The following is a 16,633-nucleotide window of genomic DNA, read 5'->3' on the forward strand; positions in this document are numbered from 1 at the left end:
AAAAATAGGGAACAAGATTTGTATCTTTGAGCTCTGCAGGAACAAAGAACCCAAACAGTTCTGCTCTGCAGATGGAAACTCACCCTTTGTGCAGCAAGAGTCTGGCTACTTTCACGTAAGGCAAGTGATGTGAAGTACTGGACACATGGATCAAGACCAGTCTGAGGTAAAGATACCAACAACAAGCGAAGTTCATCTTCGATGGGATAATCCTGTGAGAAGTAAGCACAAACAGCTTTGAAGTTATTTTGTTCAAAGCATGAAGCAAAATCCAGAAGAGAGAAATACTTCAAATAATGGAATCAGCCATACTAATGAGGCCATAAGATATGAACCCTGGACTTAAGTGCTCTGCAACTTCAGTTTAATAGTTTTATCTGTAAAGACTTGTAATTACAAAACCACCAAATAAATGATCAAAAGCAAGCTTTACACTTCATACTTTGTTGACCTTACTCTAATGGTTCAAAAGAGAAGAAAAAACAGCTCCTCTTGGCAGAGGAAACTTAAAATGTCTTAATGACATAGAAATTTTCATAGAATCATAAAATACTTGGAGTTTCAAGTGACCCACAATGATCATAGAAGTCCAGCTCCTGGTCCTGCACAAGGCCACCCCTAGAATCACACCATGTGCCTGAGGGCATTGTCCAAAAGCTGCTTGAATTCTGTTAGGCTTGGGGCCATGACCACTTCCCTGGGGAGCCTGTTCCAGTGCTCATCCATGCTCTGGGTGAAAAACTTTTCCTGATATCCAATCTAAACTTCCCCTGACAGAGCTTCAGGCCATTCCCTCAGGTCATTACTGGTTGCCAGAGTGAAGAGATCACTCTGCCTCTCAGCTTCCCCTCAGGAGGAAGTTTTAACTGCAATTGAATCCCCTCAGTCTCTTCCAGGCTGAACAGACCAAGTGATCTCAGCCACTCCTCATATGGCTTCCCCAAAAGGCCCTCCACTATCTTTGTTGCCCTCTTTTGGACACTCTCTAATAGTCTGATGTCTTTTTTTATACTGTGGTGCCCAAAACCGCACACAGTGCTCAAGGCGAGGCCGCACCAGTGCAAAGCAGGGTGGGACAATCACCTTCCTCATTCACCAACTTGTGATGCTGTGCTTTTGGTGCTGATTCATTAAAATGAATGTATAAATTACTAGTAAAAAATAAAGACATTTCTTTTATGGTTTTGTCCAAACAATTAATGTAAGTATTTGTTTAACAATCCAATATTGATTCATAGATTCAACAAAGTAATTTTCTTTGCCCACAGTCATTGAACTTGCCATTATTCTAATTCTTTGATTAAATCAGAGATGGAGACTTATTTGCATAGAGTTGCCACAATGATTTGCTTCAACTTCCTAAGCAGCAGACTGGCAACCCTTAGCTTCAATTACCTAGCAATCATACTGCTGCAAAAACATATCCACAACCATATACTAGTGTGACCTAGTATTTAAGGACTGACAGGTACAGATCCACTATCATATAATGTTACAACGACAAGAAAGGAAAAACTAAGAATATTACACCTGATCAAAACTGATATTCAGAGCTGCTGGTTAAGATAAGCAGGTATTTTCTGACCGGGACTTCTGCCCCTGTTCATTCTATTAGCATTACAAAAAATATACCTTGTGCATTATACTTAATTAGCTAGTTCTGTTTATTGAAGAAGCTGATGACATGACTCCTCAGACCATCATTATATATATATCACATATATAATTACACATAATAATTAACACAAATGTGTTAAGTTAGAAATTAATTTAAAAAGAAAGCAAGGCCAAGTTTATCCAGTAAGGATCTGCTGGCACCCAACAGCTGGCAGTGAAGAGGTGGGCCTACAGCAGAGCACCACAGTAGCACTGAGGAGGCAAAGGCCTCCAGGAGCACACTCTGTGTGTAGGATTCTGTCCAACAAGTGCCAACAAGGCAATGCAGGATGATTTCTGCACATTGCCTACTGGATAGAGACAAGCAGCGGGTCTGCCAGACTGGTAACTGGCTCAGACTTCACTGCTTGTAAATATGTCATGTGGGTATATAGTCCAAGAGTAATAATTGATCAGTGCTTCCAACCTTATTTCTTTCCATCATGCCACTCCCTAATTCAGATATACCCCAGCAGTATACCATATATTAGTGTTTTGTATTTTGGTATTTTACTACTAGTCAGTTACTTCAGAAAAATTTCACTTTCAACCATTAACAACAAAAGCAGTAAAAAATAAGCAACTAAGAATCATCTAATGCCTACTCTTCCTTTACTTACAGTCTTTATTTTTGGCAATGGTGGTGGAGGCAGGAAAAAGCGAAGGTCGACATCTTTGGATCGAGCCAAACCTATAGCAGTCCTTTGATCACAGGTTTGAGCAACTGTGCCATACTGATAATCTGTTGTACAAGAATTTCAGTGTTAGGGTTGAAAGTAACCTTATATAATTAATATTGTTTTAAATGTAGTTTGTGATCCACTTTGTAAATATACTTGAAAACAAGAAACATCTCTCTGCAGCCTACTTTAAAAAACCCTTTGATTTTTCTAACCACAAATTCCAAAAGTTAAAAACTGAGCTGAAATACACCTGGGCACTAACTGTTCATTATAGGCCAGTTTGATAATTCAGTGGCAAACTAGTGGAAAATAAAATATAACCTTGAAATGGATCAACACTTTTTTCTACGAAAATTTGCTTCTATTCCTGTTACTGTTACACAACACTAGAACAAAACTGACAAGCCCTTTAAAATATACTTTTCACAGTCGTAGACTGGCAACACTTTTCCTTTGGTGGAGATAATTTATACCTGCAAACTGAACTCACTGGAGCTGAACACTTTGGTTCTAGATGAACAATTTGTCCTAGTTGTGAAAAATTAGCACATATTTTCAGTCCTAAACTTTCTTTGACTTGAAGTATAAGGTTAAAAAAAAAAGTGTTTCCCCCATAAGGCAGTTAGCAAGAATAATTAGTGTTTGTGAAATATCCAAATACTACAACAGTAAGATGTTCTTATTTCCCTAGAGAAAAAGAGAGATAATAGAAGGCAACTAAATTCCTGATACTGGACATCTTGTGCTCTGAAATCACCTGCTAACAGTATTCGTCTACAAAGGACAAAGCTCAGATTTGGTACATCCTAGCTTTTAAACATTTTGAAATACAGTTTGCTGGTGTAAATTTCCTGTGAAAATTTAGAATTTTAAAGAGGCACTTTGAAACAAGAAAAATCCCATGGTGTGAAATTGCACTGGAAAAGTGAAAGATCCACAACTGACTAAATTACCAAAATGAGAGTCCAGAATAGAATGTCACCTAGTTTATGTAGCCTGGTTATGGAGGGGAGAGGAGGAAGCACAAATCCCTTTACTTGGTGTTTTCAAGGATATTTGATGCTAGAGCAAGAGGGAGTTACTATTATTTAATAACTAGGACAAAACATGGCTTACAGATAATGCTTGCACATACAAGCCCTCTACCTCTGGTTTGTCATTACTACCCATCAGCTCCTAACCAATTTTTATTAACTTAACCATGGCCTTAAATTCACTCCTACAGAGGCTTACAAAAAATCACTGCCAAAACTTGTGACTGCATTAGCAATCCCAACAGAAAACACAAGGAACTAAAGAGCATGAGCTGCTCTCCCACGCCACAGCAATGGTTACAATCCTCTGGTGAGGAAACAGAGAGAGGCCTGCACTGCAGACACTCACACCGTGTCATGGCATTAGGAAAGAACAGCTACTTGAAATGTAAATAATTTCCCCAAGTTTCAGAGCATATTTATGCTTCTTGCAGCTACTAGCTTTTCTTCATGTTGTCAGCAGACTTGGAACAGCTAACTGAGACTGGAATTTCAGGGACAAATTAGGCTGCATCAGCATACATTACCATGCCAGTGACTGTTGCTTGCCAGATCTTGTACAGCCTGCAGTCGGATTGCTTTGTCTTCTGACTGACTTCTCTTTAAGAGAAGCCATAAGGCACACTCATGATCTTCTCCATCAAAGGTACTGAATTGTTCTTTGACCAGGAAACAAATGAAATCCAAGTTATTATTAATGAGTATTTTAACCAGACACATTTCTATTTGTGACATATGGAAGTATGTAGTTTTTAAAATATTTGAATATTACTCATTCACAGTAATTTACAGTGTAACATTTTTAATTAGTATGATAAACAATGACAGAATGACATCAGCAAAATGCTGATCCTAAAATGGTGAGTTTGACTCATTTTAGTGGCACCAAGTTGATATTTCATATATTTATGTGACACACACAACTCCTGGCTGATGCCTACCAACCAAAATTACCAGCAGGAGCTGCAAATTATTAGCAGCTCTTGAGGCCCTGACCTTGAAGAATTAATTTCATAAGATGACAGTGGAGATGCACATTGCTGTAATCATTTAACAGAAAGTTAAATGAGAATGCACAGTATGCTTCAGGAGCACAATTTCTGATACAAATGGAAATTCTTGTTTCAAATTGCTTGAAAAAGCAGCAACACTGTTCCAAAAAACTGTGCTGCTTTTAGTTAATATTGTCAATTTTGATGAAAACATACATATTTTTCTAAAATGAGACTATGAGAGTATTTCATCCCCCAAACACCTTTTTTACATGAAAGTTATATCAAATATTAACTTGGTGTGTTAAATCTTTTCTGGAAATGGGAAAAAAAACAGCCCTCAAATTTCCTTTTAACCATCACTTTCATTTACTTTAAGAAAATAAATTGTTTTTATATACAGAAAATAGACAACTGACTGATAATCCATAAAAATATGGAAATTATAAGCTCTATCATCACTGTTTCAAGAACAAAAGAACACGTTAACTTTGTTAGAAAAATATTTACTTCCTAATTGTCCTACTTCTTACTGCTAAAAAATAATAATCATAGATAAAGTCCTGCTTTCAATACCTACCATTAAAAGGTCTCCGGAAGATTTTAGCCTCTGTTTCTAGAATTCTCCTCACTGCTTTATGGATTTCTTTTCTGGCTTTGTACGTAATCCCTACAAGAGTATTTTTGTATTACTGCAAGTCTGAAAGACAGTTCCTTCACACCACTTTTCATAAATATATGGAAAAAGAGATACACACACATATACATATAGATATTATATAATTATCTCATATACAGAGAACTATGTGTAGAAAGAACTATCTCAAAAAAAACCAAACCAAAAAAGTCAGCAGCTTAAAATAAATTTGGTGACATTTCTTGGTAACAGACTTCAGGAAATGTAACTTTACTTGTTATGTAAGGGTGACTCCCAGAAACATTTTATTATCTTAGAATTCTGTTTTAGAACTCAAACAATTATGCATCTTACCTTGATATTCACTTGGACTTAGAGAAGCTGTACGTACGTATACATAGGATTTAAGTTTTTCTTGATGTAGAGCTTGAGTATCGATTTTCAGTAACTTATTTAAGGACAGGACTTCATACGTAATGAACACAAAACCTCTTTAAAGAAAAGAAAACTGCATATGAATATCAATTAAAACAATATAATGAAAAAAAATAGCAATCATATGGGTATAAATCATCCAGATTTTACAAAATATGTAATAGTCTGAAGATTATTTTGATTTAGCAAAGTAGAGAAAAGGTTATAAAATACTTGAAATAAGTTATAACTATCAGAAATTGTGCTTCAAGACTATATTCTACCATGTCTACGGTCCCCTAAGATTATGACATTTTTTTAAAGATACACATATCAAAATTTTAACTGTATCCAAAAGTTACATATATGCTCATGAGTTACAACTTACCCTAGTATAAGTGATCCAGTTACCTTTGCAATTTTTCCTTGAAAAAATTAAAACCAAGTGTCAAACAAAGTTGTGTGCATCACCTCAATATAAAACAGCTACCATTCGATTATCAGACAGTAAGAATACCAACCATTAAGAACAAGCTTTAAAAAATTTTCTATCACACTCTAGCTTTCAAGAAATTAACCAAATTTACAACTGAAGAAAACATTACTTGATTCCGATTTCTTGCTCTCCTAAGCACAATGATAAAACATGTATCCTGCCAGTGCTATTTACTTTGAATATTGCTACCTCTCAATTGCATTCATTGCTGAGCTACCAGAATCAACAATAAACTTTCCCTGCCTGTAAAACTCACAGTAGTTTGGAACTCCAAATAATTTTAAGGGGTTAAGTTTTTCTTACATGTTGCAACTCTTTCTTCAATGTATATTATTACATGCAGGACTATGTATGTTCTTTGAGAAGCGCTGCAGAGTCTCCATAAGAAAATACATTTTTAAAAATAATTGCATTGAATCTAACTTATAAAGCAAACAGATAATAAATACATGCTACTTGCAACAATTTGCCTTTTAAACCTAATGATTCATTCCAGATTTCAGCTACTTTGAATCTACTTTAATGTACAAAGTTGATCTGATTATCTGGATATAAGGATCTCCATACAGAGAAACTCTATCATTTCCAGTAGCAGCAAACCCAATGGAACACATCTAACCTATCATAAATGATTTATTTTCATCAGAATGAATTGGGAGATCTGCCCCTCAACCACTGCTACTAGCTTCCATCGTTGTGAGGCCGTAAGGATTTTGCATGCAAACAAGAGGCAGCAGCTAAATGTTGAAGAAATAACTGGCAGAGAAGTTTGAAAAAGAAAAGAAATGCAATGTTTCCTGTAGAGCAGAAATTAAAATACCCTATCTTTAATGCTCAGAAAGAAATTTCAGAATTGTAAAAATTGTCATTATATGCCAAAGGCGCCAATGAAAACAGAGACTAAGCAGAGCCTAAGTAAATAAGAAAAAAGAAAAAAAATAGGAAAGTGCTTTATTCACTGTTTATGAAAGTAACTATTTCATGGCTCTAGAGATTACTAAAAAAATCAGATACAAGTGGAACTGAAGGTAGTTTAAAGAGATCACATTTAGTCAGGGAAAGGCCCTCATCAAGTGTTTGTATCTGTTCCTAGATAATCTGCTGGTGTCATATTACAAATCGCTATGCAAAGCAAGGTCAGAAACAGAGAGCAGGGACCAAAAGAAGCTTTTAATCACTAAGTGTTCAAGGGCTTATAACTTAAGTATCATTTAATTATGCATGTTGTCATGCCATTCCTTTTTATTAACGCTTTAGATCAATACGTAATGAACTGTACTTACTGATATCATTCCACGGTTTTTTTGTGGCTGAGCCAGAGGTTCCTATTTTTCTGTAGCAAAATACACAGTATGCAGCCACTGACATTCTGCATAATGAGGGGGGAAAGAAAAAAAAAAGTAATGATCGATTTGAGAATTACAGCAGAAATCCTGTAGCATTTTTTATCTCTTTTTACAGCAAAGGTCATGATGGCGAAGGTCACAATAAACCATGTTTGTGTCATTTTGCTCCATATAAAGCACTCCAATTAAAGAACTCTATAAAATTCTCAATTTAATGGGCTGAATTTTCAATTATAAGAAAAGTTTAAAGTAGTTTTTTATCAATTATGTTACTGTTGATTTTAGTGACTAAGTATCTCCAATTAACTTCTCTGCTTCTAAGTTTTATTTCCTACTTAGTCATTCTTCCCTAAATACCAGCTCTAGCTCCATCAAGACATTACTTAATATGACATGGGCTTTAATACAACTCAGTAACCATCTGGCTTTAAAAGTTCATAATTTATTGTGTTGGCAAGTAAGTCTTTTATTTTGACTAACAAGGCTTAAAGAACTACTTCATATAAACTAACACTTTTTGCATACACTGCAGAAGTAACATGAAACTCATACCTTCTAAGTGAAATTTTAGTGTCTGTACTGATGCAATTATACTAAATGAAATATTGAGTTTGTGTTGTTATGGATGTAAAATAACCACACCAGTATCTCTCACATACTAATGAAATTCTTGTCAAATTAGGTCTCTCTTACCACAATTACAATTAACTCAAAATTATAAAATGTCACATGTGTAAACCTGGTGTTGAAATATGGAAGCCTAATATTTTCCTTGAATGTAAGGTAATCTCTGCAGACCAAGAAAAGTACTTATATCACTTTTATCATCAGTGTCCAACATCTCTAAACAAGGGGACTCCTTTTGTGTCCTTTCTTTAACATGTCTTCCCTCTTTTCTCATTTCCCCAAATTGATTTTTTCCTTCTCTCTTGCGAGTGCTTGGGAGATTTTTGAAAAATGTCAGCATTACCCCAGCACTGTCACAATCACTGCAGATTACTTTTTGACTTCTGACATTTCAACATTGCTTATCCATTCACTGCAACAGCATACACCACACATTGAAACACAGCTTTAAGACTTTGATAATCAGTCCTCTAGAGACACCTCTCCTGCCTCCAAACTCTCTGTCTCATGTCAGTTTCTTTACTACCTTTATTCACACAATCACATTTACTCCTCTGTAACCACAGTCTGAAATAAACATGTGGTTCAGTGACAGCAGGTGCCACAATTACTAAAATTTAAAACATGCACCTGCAAACAGTAGGCCAAAGTGAGCAGCGCTTCTGTTGCCAGGAGCTTTTTTTCAGGTCCAAGGGCAAGCATCAAATCATCAAATTGTTAAGGGTCTGGAATAGACCTCAAAGATCACCTAAAGCCAACACTCCTGCCATGGGCAGGGGAACCTCCCACCAGACTATGTTGCTGACAGCCTTAGCCCGGCCTTGAACACTTCCAAGCTTGCAGCATCCAGAGCCTCCTGAGAAATCTGTTCCAGTGTCTCACCACCTGCACAGTCAAGAACTTCTTTCAAAGTATCTAATCTAAATGCTTCCCCTTTTCGTTCGTACCCATTACTTCCAGTCCTATACTACAGTTTCTGATTAAATGTCCCTCTCTGACTTCCCTGTAGGACCCTTGAGGCCCTGGAAGGTTGCCGTAAGGTTTCCACACAACCTTCTCCTCTCTAACCTGAACTGCCCTAACTTCCTCAGTCTGTTTTCACTGGGAAAGTGCTCCAGTCCTCTTATCAACTTCGTGGCCCTTCTCTAGACTTGTTCTAGCAGCTCCATGTCCTTTTGATGTTGGGGACCCCAGGTGAGGTCTCCCCAGGGCGGAGGAGGGGGCCAGAATCGCCTCCCTGGCCCCGCTGCCCGGTTCAGCCGGTTCCTCTCGGGGCTGCGAGGGCACACTGCCGGCTCACGCTGAGCTTTTCATGCTCAGGGACATGCAAATAAAATGCAAAAGAACCCATTTCCCACCCTGTTTCACAGCTAGTCCAGGCACCTCCGAGCCCCGTCCCTTACCGGGGTGCGGTCCCCACCTACCGGCCTCGCGATTGCGCAACCGGGGCGTATTAAAAAACAAAAGCACCACAGCACACCCGACTTCAAGCAATGCAACACGTAAGCGAGTAAGGAGCCCGGTGGGGGCAGCTCTGTGCCTCTTTCCAACGGGGAGGAACAAAGCACCCATTAATACCCTGAGCCCCGGGTCTCCCCATAACCCGTCCTGTACCACCCGCCATCCCCACGGCCCGCGCCGGGGCTCCGCTCCCACCTTCCGCCTGCGCCGCCGCTCCCTGCGGCGACCCTCGCGCGCCGCGTGACGCCATCGCGTCGCCGGCAGCCCCAGCCAATCCGCGGGCGCTGCCGGGGGCCGGCGGGCGCGTGCGCGGTCGAGTCACTTCCGCCGGCCGGGAAGCGGCGGAGGAGAAGGACGGGTGTGAGGGAGCGGATCCAGCGGGAAACGCTCGGTCTGCGGTGGAGGTGAGGGACGGGACCGCATCCCCTGGGAACCTCCTCAAGGCGAAGGTGACGGACGGACGGGAGGGAGGGAGGGTTGGCATCCCTTGGGAACCTCTCTGAGAAAAGCGGAGGTGAAGGGCAGGACGGACCAGCAACTCCCCTGGGGATTAGGGTCGTAAAGAGTCTTTGAGTTTAACAGAGGCGTCGTTTGTTTGATTTTGTTTGCTGGCGGTGTGTGGGGCGTGTTGTGCTTTCAGATTTCCCGTGGTCGCCAGTGCGAGCCAAAGCAGGGGTTGCTCTTGCCCACTCTCCAGCGCTCGTAAGGGAACCGGGAAGATGGTGAATGTTCTGAAAGGTGTTCTTGTTGAATGGTGAGTAGCAGCATTTACTGGCTCTCCTTGCGCCGAAGACTGTGTTTCTTTAGACCTGGATCTAATCTAAGTAACTGAGGAGTCCAGACAAAAGGAATTGTTGTGGGGAATGGTGGTGCTGAACAAGCAGAGAAAAGTGCGGCCTTTGTGGGAAGAGAAGGCAATTGTAGATATTCCTAATTCCAAACTCCCCATTTTTCTTTTTAACAGACTGTTTTCCACTTATGCCTAAACTCTAAAGGAAACTGCATATGAGTATGGGGTAAAAATATGATTGCAAAAAAGTTAGCAATCACATTGTTATAAAAATCCAGGTTTTTCAAAATACATAATAGTCTGCATATTATTTTAATTTTGCAAAGTAGAGAAAAGGATAGAAAATAATTAAAATAAGCATTAACTATGAGAAATTATGCTTCAAAGCCATGTTCTGCCATGTCTGATGGTCCCCTAACATTGTCACATTTTTGAAAGGTACACAAGTTTGAAATTTTAGCTGTATACATAAGTTATCTATGTGCTTGTCAGGTATGTCTTACCCTAGTAAAAGCAATCCAGTTATCTTGACAGTTTTTCCTTGGAAATATTAGTTGCACCCTTTTGTTTTTATGTTGCTTGCAGACATAGTTTATTGCTGTTGTTGGTGAACAAAGAATTTCTCTACTGATTCTTGAGGGAGAATTTAATTTCTCCTTTCCTGTTTTTTTTTGTTTTGTTTTGTTTTGGTTTTTTTGTTATTTGTTTTTTTTTTTTTAATCAGCTCTGGACCGAATTCCACGCAATGCTAACGTGAGGTTCTATTTGTAGATTATATTCGAAAGGAATGTGCTTGGAGTTTGTTAATGTCAGGTTTTGGTGTAGGTGCAATGTACCTGTTTTCATATAATCTCATCTCTGGACGGAGACTCAGGCCCCTGGCTACCTCCAGAATAAAAAGAAGCATCACTCAAGATGTGTGGGGTCATGGTATAGCATCATATGATGTGTGATATTTCTTCTGTATACTTAGTCTGTTAATATGTTTGCAATCTATAACTGCACAAAAACAGTTCAGTACTTCCAAAATGTTTTCTTCTAAACATTTAAATTTAATTTAGAAGGTGACATCATGACTGTTCAGTCAGAGTGTGAGCAATGTACAATTCTTATATGAGCACTCTTTGTCTGTGCTATAGTACTTTGAGCGAGATCTGTGTTCTCCTCTCTTTTGGTTATCTTTATGCTTCAAGAAAACATTTTTATGAGGCTATTGCTGAAATCAGAAATGTAAGTTCAGCCTTGCCTTATTAAGAGTTGGACTTTAGAGTTTTAGCTTTGGTTTGGGTGTTTTTGAAGTTGCCTTAGCAGCAGCAAATGGAAACGTTTCTCCTAATCAAGTAGCTGATTCTACTCATTAGGCTTTACTACCATTTTATTTTTGTGTCTACAGGAATCAAAACTACTTTGAAAGAAACTACTTTTACTAAAGCTTCATAAACTGTATTTAAGTTGTGAGTGACTCTTGAAATTAATTTTAGTTTTCCTGAAATCTTTGGGAATATCTTCAAATGGTGTTTCTTCTGTTTGCAGCTATAACTGTGAGGTGGGATCTGATGTGTGTTTGTCTCTACAGTGACCCAGCAATGAAGCAGTTTCTGCTCTACTTGGATGAGTCAAATGCTTTGGGAAAGAAGTTCATCATACAAGACCTGGATGAAACTCATGTCTTTGTATTAGCTGAGTTGGTCAACTTCCTCCAGGAGAGAGTGGGCGAGTTAATGGACCAGAACTCGTTTCCTATTACTCAGAAGTGAGAAAAACCAGAGAAATGAGATTACTGCAAGTTTTGGAACAGTGAATTTCAATAGTTTGGGTTGTTACTGTTTTAATAGATAACACTGTGGCATGTAAGTTCTACATAGAAGTGGCTACTATAGAAAATGCATCATTTTCATAGACAAAATAGTCTGGAATTGGATCTTGTTTCTCATTTTGAAAGAATGTGGTATCTTTATTAAAGTATTTAAAATTATACACTTGAGGAGTTCCCTTGAGAATTTTTGGTGCATGCTCTCTGGTTTTCCTTCAGATTTTTATCTTGCAATATGAGATGACCCAGAAAGTAGTGTTCTGTGTTGGAATGCTGTATGAGGTCCTCTGATGTGTTGTGTTCCTGTGTGTGATTGAATCTGATTATAGTGTGACTGACAGAAAGTAAAGAATATCTGTTGCAGTATGATCTGTGCTTGATGGAACATCTCTAAGTTGGAGGCATGGTCAGGTACTGCTCTAACTTGCAAAGTTTTGTACAGCAGGATGAGAGTTGGTGTGACTGCTTTGTTGTGTTATTTTGAGTTGTGAGTGTTGGGGTTTTTTTTGTTAAAACATGTTGAAAATGCCCCATACTACTTGCCTACTTCTACCAAGGCTGTGCTTTCTGAGTTGTTCTGAGTTTGGGGAGTGGTGGCGGAAGTTTGGAGGGAAAGGAGGGATATGGGGGGATTGGGACAACAAAATCCATTGCCCTAGATCATCATAAATTAATGGGGTAACAGAAATGGGAGACCAGTCCTATAGGTATAATTGCTTGTATTTTTTCACTGAAGCTGATAGTAAAAAAAAGTTATGTGATCAGACTCCCATGCTCTACCTAACAAACAAGAAAGCTGGGTTTGGATTTTTGGTTATGGGTTTTGTTTCTTCAGCTTACTTCTTTCTCCCATATTACCTTTCGCTGCAAAGAAAAAAGCTTTGTAGTGTCGTGGTTTGGTTGTTTGTTTTTCTTTTACACTGTATTTGTAACTTTAACTCAGACACTGGCTTGGTTTTTCAGACCTACTCATGTACATCAGATAGATGCCACCCTTTTGTCTTTGAGAAAAAGAACAAGTGTAAAGAGAAAGGCTTTTATAAGGAACAGTTTTCCTTACTGACTCCCACTGGTGTTTGTTTCTCTTGTCCAGTAGATATCAAATTAATTGGTCGGTTTGTCCTTGTTTCTTGTTTGGATTGGTTTTGTGGTTTGCTATTTCTTTCCCCTCAGGAACAGGGAATCTTCAGGAGAAAGTTTCACTAGATGTTTTTAATCAAAAAGCTGTCCAAAGAAAGTTCTGTAGAATTGTGTATATTCAGGTTCACATGGATGAGAAATAGCCCTGTAAAATTTAACTTCATGTCATTCTGGTACCTTCCCTTTTCTCTGACTGTGTAGAACAATGAGTTGTTTAATCGCTCTCTTTCACAAGTGGGTGCTTCCCTGGTCATGTAGATTAAGAACCAGCTACATGTCTTTATCTGAAATAAAAAGTTTAAATCTTATTTATAAATGGTTTATGGTTCCTTACCTCTTTCTTGAGCTTGATCTCAAGAGACTTATCAAACATTCACCTCATAACTGTTTTTTTTTTTTGTGGAAAATTATTGGGTGCTCATTTAATGGAAAAATAATCAGTAGTTTTAACATGGCATTATAGCTCAGTGCAATTTATTTAGAAGTGTCTGTTTCCTTTCTTTGGAATCCTAGTTTATTTTCCATCCAGATTCTGCTGAAAGATAAATCATTTATCATTCTCTCTTCAAATGACAGCATATGAAAAGTCATGTTTGGAATTCCACATGTTAAGCTTCTCTGTATTTAGCATGTCTAGTGCTCCATTTCTATTGTGACTTTTCAGTCTATAATAAACTTCTTGCAGTTCTTGTCTTTTTCTCCTGGTTAATTGTACAGCTTTGCTGCTGCATGCATTTTGGCTTATGTTTGCAGTTGATAAATTGCTTATATAATATAGAGGGATAGAAGTTCCAAATTGTATAAACTAAACAGGCATGTGTTCTTCTACTCTCTGCTCACAATTTAGTTTTTTTGAACAAACAAGTTCATGGATTTTAAGTTCTAAACCTGTCAATACTTTTGATACTTCCTGTACCCTAATAAGGCATAACCAATTCTGTGCTGGAAGAATAAACAAAAGATGTAAAGATGGAAGTTGGTATCATCATATGTAGTCTAAAAGCTGAGTTCACAGTAGTTCCTAGGGAAAAACAGATCTTGAATTAGGTAGTATGGTAAAGGAAGTCCAGTGAGGAAACTTAGAACTTGAGTATGTGTATGAATCAAAAAACGGAGCAAAAAACCCAAGCAAGAGTTTCTGGGATTTGAATGAACTTGGACCTCTGAAAGGTTTTGATTGTTTTTAAATGCATGTAGTCATGGAACTTACATGCTTCAAAAATAACAAGGAGAAAAGTGGATATTAGTGTTTAAAATATCCATATATTTTGAGATAGCATTTTCACTTACAGATTTTAAGTGTTTGTGCATCAGGTGTGAGATATTATTAGTGAGTACAGCTTGGAATAAAACACTGTGTGTTAAAGATACATTTTTAAAGGCTGGAAACATTTAAGAATTAAAGCTTTAGGAGATCTGTTTAAATATAACCATGCTTTGATAATAGAGTTGATAGGGTGGGAAAATCAGCTCTCATTGTATTTGGAATATTGTTTGTTAATTTAATGTTTGTATCCGTAACTAAAAGTTCACTATTTTGCTAGTATCTGGCAAAGACCTATAGTGTTCTCAGGTCTTGCTTGAGCAGCAAAAATAGAGCTTGGATGACAGACTTGCTGCTGCTTGTAAAAGCACCAAGTTTTATCTTGAAGGGCTTCCACTGCTCACTTTTTGCTTTCAGTTTGAGTTGAAAGGATTTGTGTACTGGAAGAAGAGCATGGTAGTACGATTACATAAAAGACACTTGAACTTCATTTATTACTTGCTACTTATTTATACTTGGATCTAAATAAGATTGCAAGTTCACTTGTTAACATTTTGTGATGTAAACTTGCTCTTGTGTAGTTATTGTAACTTGAACATGCTCATAAATTCTTCTTTTGTAAAACATGCGGAAGCTGAAGAGTGGTATTTGACAGATAAGAAAGATCTCTAAAGGGAGGTAAGAGTATTTGAATAAATCAAACAAAATGTTATGTGGGAAGAGAGGGATGAAAACTGAAAATGCAGCTTCATAGTAAAATAAAGCAATAACATCTCATTTTTATTGAAGATTATACTATTGGGCATTTTGGGTTTTTTGTTCCAAGCCTCAGATTTTGTAAAAAATCTGTTTATTAATGGCCTTCAAATAAAGCTCTGTAAAAGGCAAGTTAAGTCTAAATGGTGTCACATATTTAGATAATTTTATAAATTGTGGGATAAGCTAATTCTGGAGAGGGGGTTATTTTAGCATGGGGGTTGGCAGCACAATGAATATGTCCCTGGTTGACCAGTATTGATAGGGGTTGTATTGCTTGGTTCACTTGTGACCAATGCCTGAGTCTCTCTTCCTTCTCTCTGGTACAACAACTAGCCCAGGAAGAATAATTGTCCAGTGCAGTAAAGGAGGAAATAACCAGCAATCACTAGAGAGAATGGATGTGTCCTCAAGAAAGGAAATAGAGATTGCTGTTGAAAGAAAATAGAGAATGCTTTAGGAAATTCTCCCATTTTACCTGAGAGAGACAGACTGAGTGGATTTGACTCAGTAGCTAAACTGCCTGTGTTTCAAAAAAAGTAATAGTGGTTTTGTTTATTTGCTTAATGTACTTCTAATGGTAATTGGGGGATTTTGAGGGGGGTTGTTTTTGATTTTTGGTTTTTATTACCTAGTGGTGAGAGCTAGATGGCTGTCTGATGCACTGTACTAAACCTCCTCCAGGTGCTGTTGTACATTAAAAAATCCCGTTTTACAGTCTTTCCAGGTTTGTAGGGTGCATTCAAAAGCATATCCTCTGATTCCCACTCTGCAGGGCCACCTCATGTGTGTGAGAACAATCCAGAGAACATGTATTTTATGAATTAACAAGATTGTTTACTGTGAGCTGAAGTAAACAAGATCGTTTACTGTGCATTGAAGATAATAGTATTTCATGGTGTCATTAAAATTACTTAAATTTAACCTTTCTTAGTTGGCATCTTCACCGTAAAAGTTCAGTCAACTCCTAGGCTGAGCTTACAAATGTCAGGCACTAAAAATCAGATACGTAAATGTGCATACATAATTTGTATATCTGTATCTATATATCTCATATCTGTATCTATATATCTCAACCACTCTTTAATCATATAAACCAAGACAGTCTGAGTCTTAAAATCAAGCAGTAAGCCATTGAAGAAAACAGTAAGCTTTCATAATAAATTTTTTCTGCAGTTCCAAACTGCATATAAATTTCCACACTGACTCCTTGATTATCCCACAAATGATCCCACTGAAGCTGGTGGTTAATGTGAAATGAATCCATTACTCAATATGTTAGAATTGGGTATTTGTTTTATAATTTAGACTGTGGCAAGGCCTATAAGTACTGTACAAAATCAAGGATTCAAAATAAGCTGAAGTTCACAGTGGTGGAAGAACAATTTCTTCCTAAACAAAATCATTATGTTTGGATTCATGACTCAGCAGCTAATCAGATATGTAAACAATAGGATATATGATATAAATTTGATATGGACTTGGGTTTTTGTTTGGGGATTTTTTTCCTAAATGTGGAATATA

General features: G+C 37.7%; 2 protein-coding genes across 8 annotated transcripts in view; one reads left to right on the forward strand and one right to left on the reverse strand.

The window, feature by feature from the left end:
• Positions 1-9,629, reverse strand: part of SERAC1 (serine active site containing 1) — a 24,968-nt gene extending 15,339 nt beyond the window's left edge. For 2 of the 6 annotated variants that reach the window (XM_086868385.1, XM_023923436.2), the window contains exons 1-8: positions 9,310-9,550; positions 7,196-7,281; positions 5,805-5,841; positions 5,357-5,493; positions 4,946-5,035; positions 3,901-4,032; positions 2,277-2,398; positions 84-212 (exon numbers count right to left, since the gene is read on the reverse strand). In XM_086868385.1, the coding sequence (XP_086724511.1) occupies positions 84-212; positions 2,277-2,398; positions 3,901-4,032; positions 4,946-5,035; positions 5,357-5,493; positions 5,805-5,841; positions 7,196-7,280 (732 nt within the window). In that variant the 5' untranslated portion in view covers position 7,281; positions 9,310-9,550. Of the gene's footprint in view, positions 1-83; positions 213-2,276; positions 2,399-3,900; positions 4,033-4,945; positions 5,036-5,356; positions 5,494-5,804; positions 5,842-7,195; positions 7,282-8,515 lie in introns of all 6 variants that reach the window. The other 4 variants (XM_086868356.1, XM_086868379.1, XM_023923435.2 and 1 more) reach the window with 4 other exon arrangements.
• Positions 9,574-13,782, forward strand: GTF2H5 (general transcription factor IIH subunit 5). 2 transcript variants are annotated; one of them, XM_023923437.2, is made up of 3 exons: positions 9,574-9,750; positions 9,987-10,100; positions 11,713-13,782. In XM_023923437.2, the coding sequence occupies exons 2-3, from the start codon at positions 10,066-10,068 to the stop codon at positions 11,891-11,893; spliced, it is 216 nt and encodes a 71-aa protein (XP_023779205.1). In that variant the 5' UTR covers positions 9,574-9,750; positions 9,987-10,065; the 3' UTR covers positions 11,894-13,782. The 2 variants fall into 2 exon arrangements, with proteins under 2 accessions (XP_023779205.1, XP_023779206.1); XM_023923438.2 differs by having other exon boundaries at positions 9,663-9,795.
• The last annotated feature ends 2,851 nt before the right edge of the window (positions 13,783-16,633 follow it).

This window comes from Cyanistes caeruleus, chromosome 2 (assembly GCF_971803275.1).
Source record: "Cyanistes caeruleus chromosome 2, bCyaCae1.hap1.1, whole genome shotgun sequence".
NCBI lineage: Eukaryota > Metazoa > Chordata > Aves > Passeriformes > Paridae > Cyanistes > Cyanistes caeruleus.

What these genes read in the sequence shown, in the direction of transcription:
- GTF2H5 (XM_023923437.2), top strand. Translation starts at nt 10,066, where the DNA reads ATGGTGAATGTTCTGAAAGGTGTTCTTGTTGAATG. An exon ending in AAAGGTGTTCTTGTTGAATG is followed by an intron (nt 10,101 to 11,712) that starts GTGAGTAGCAGC and finishes TTGTCTCTACAG; the next exon opens with TGACCCAGCAATGAAGCAGT.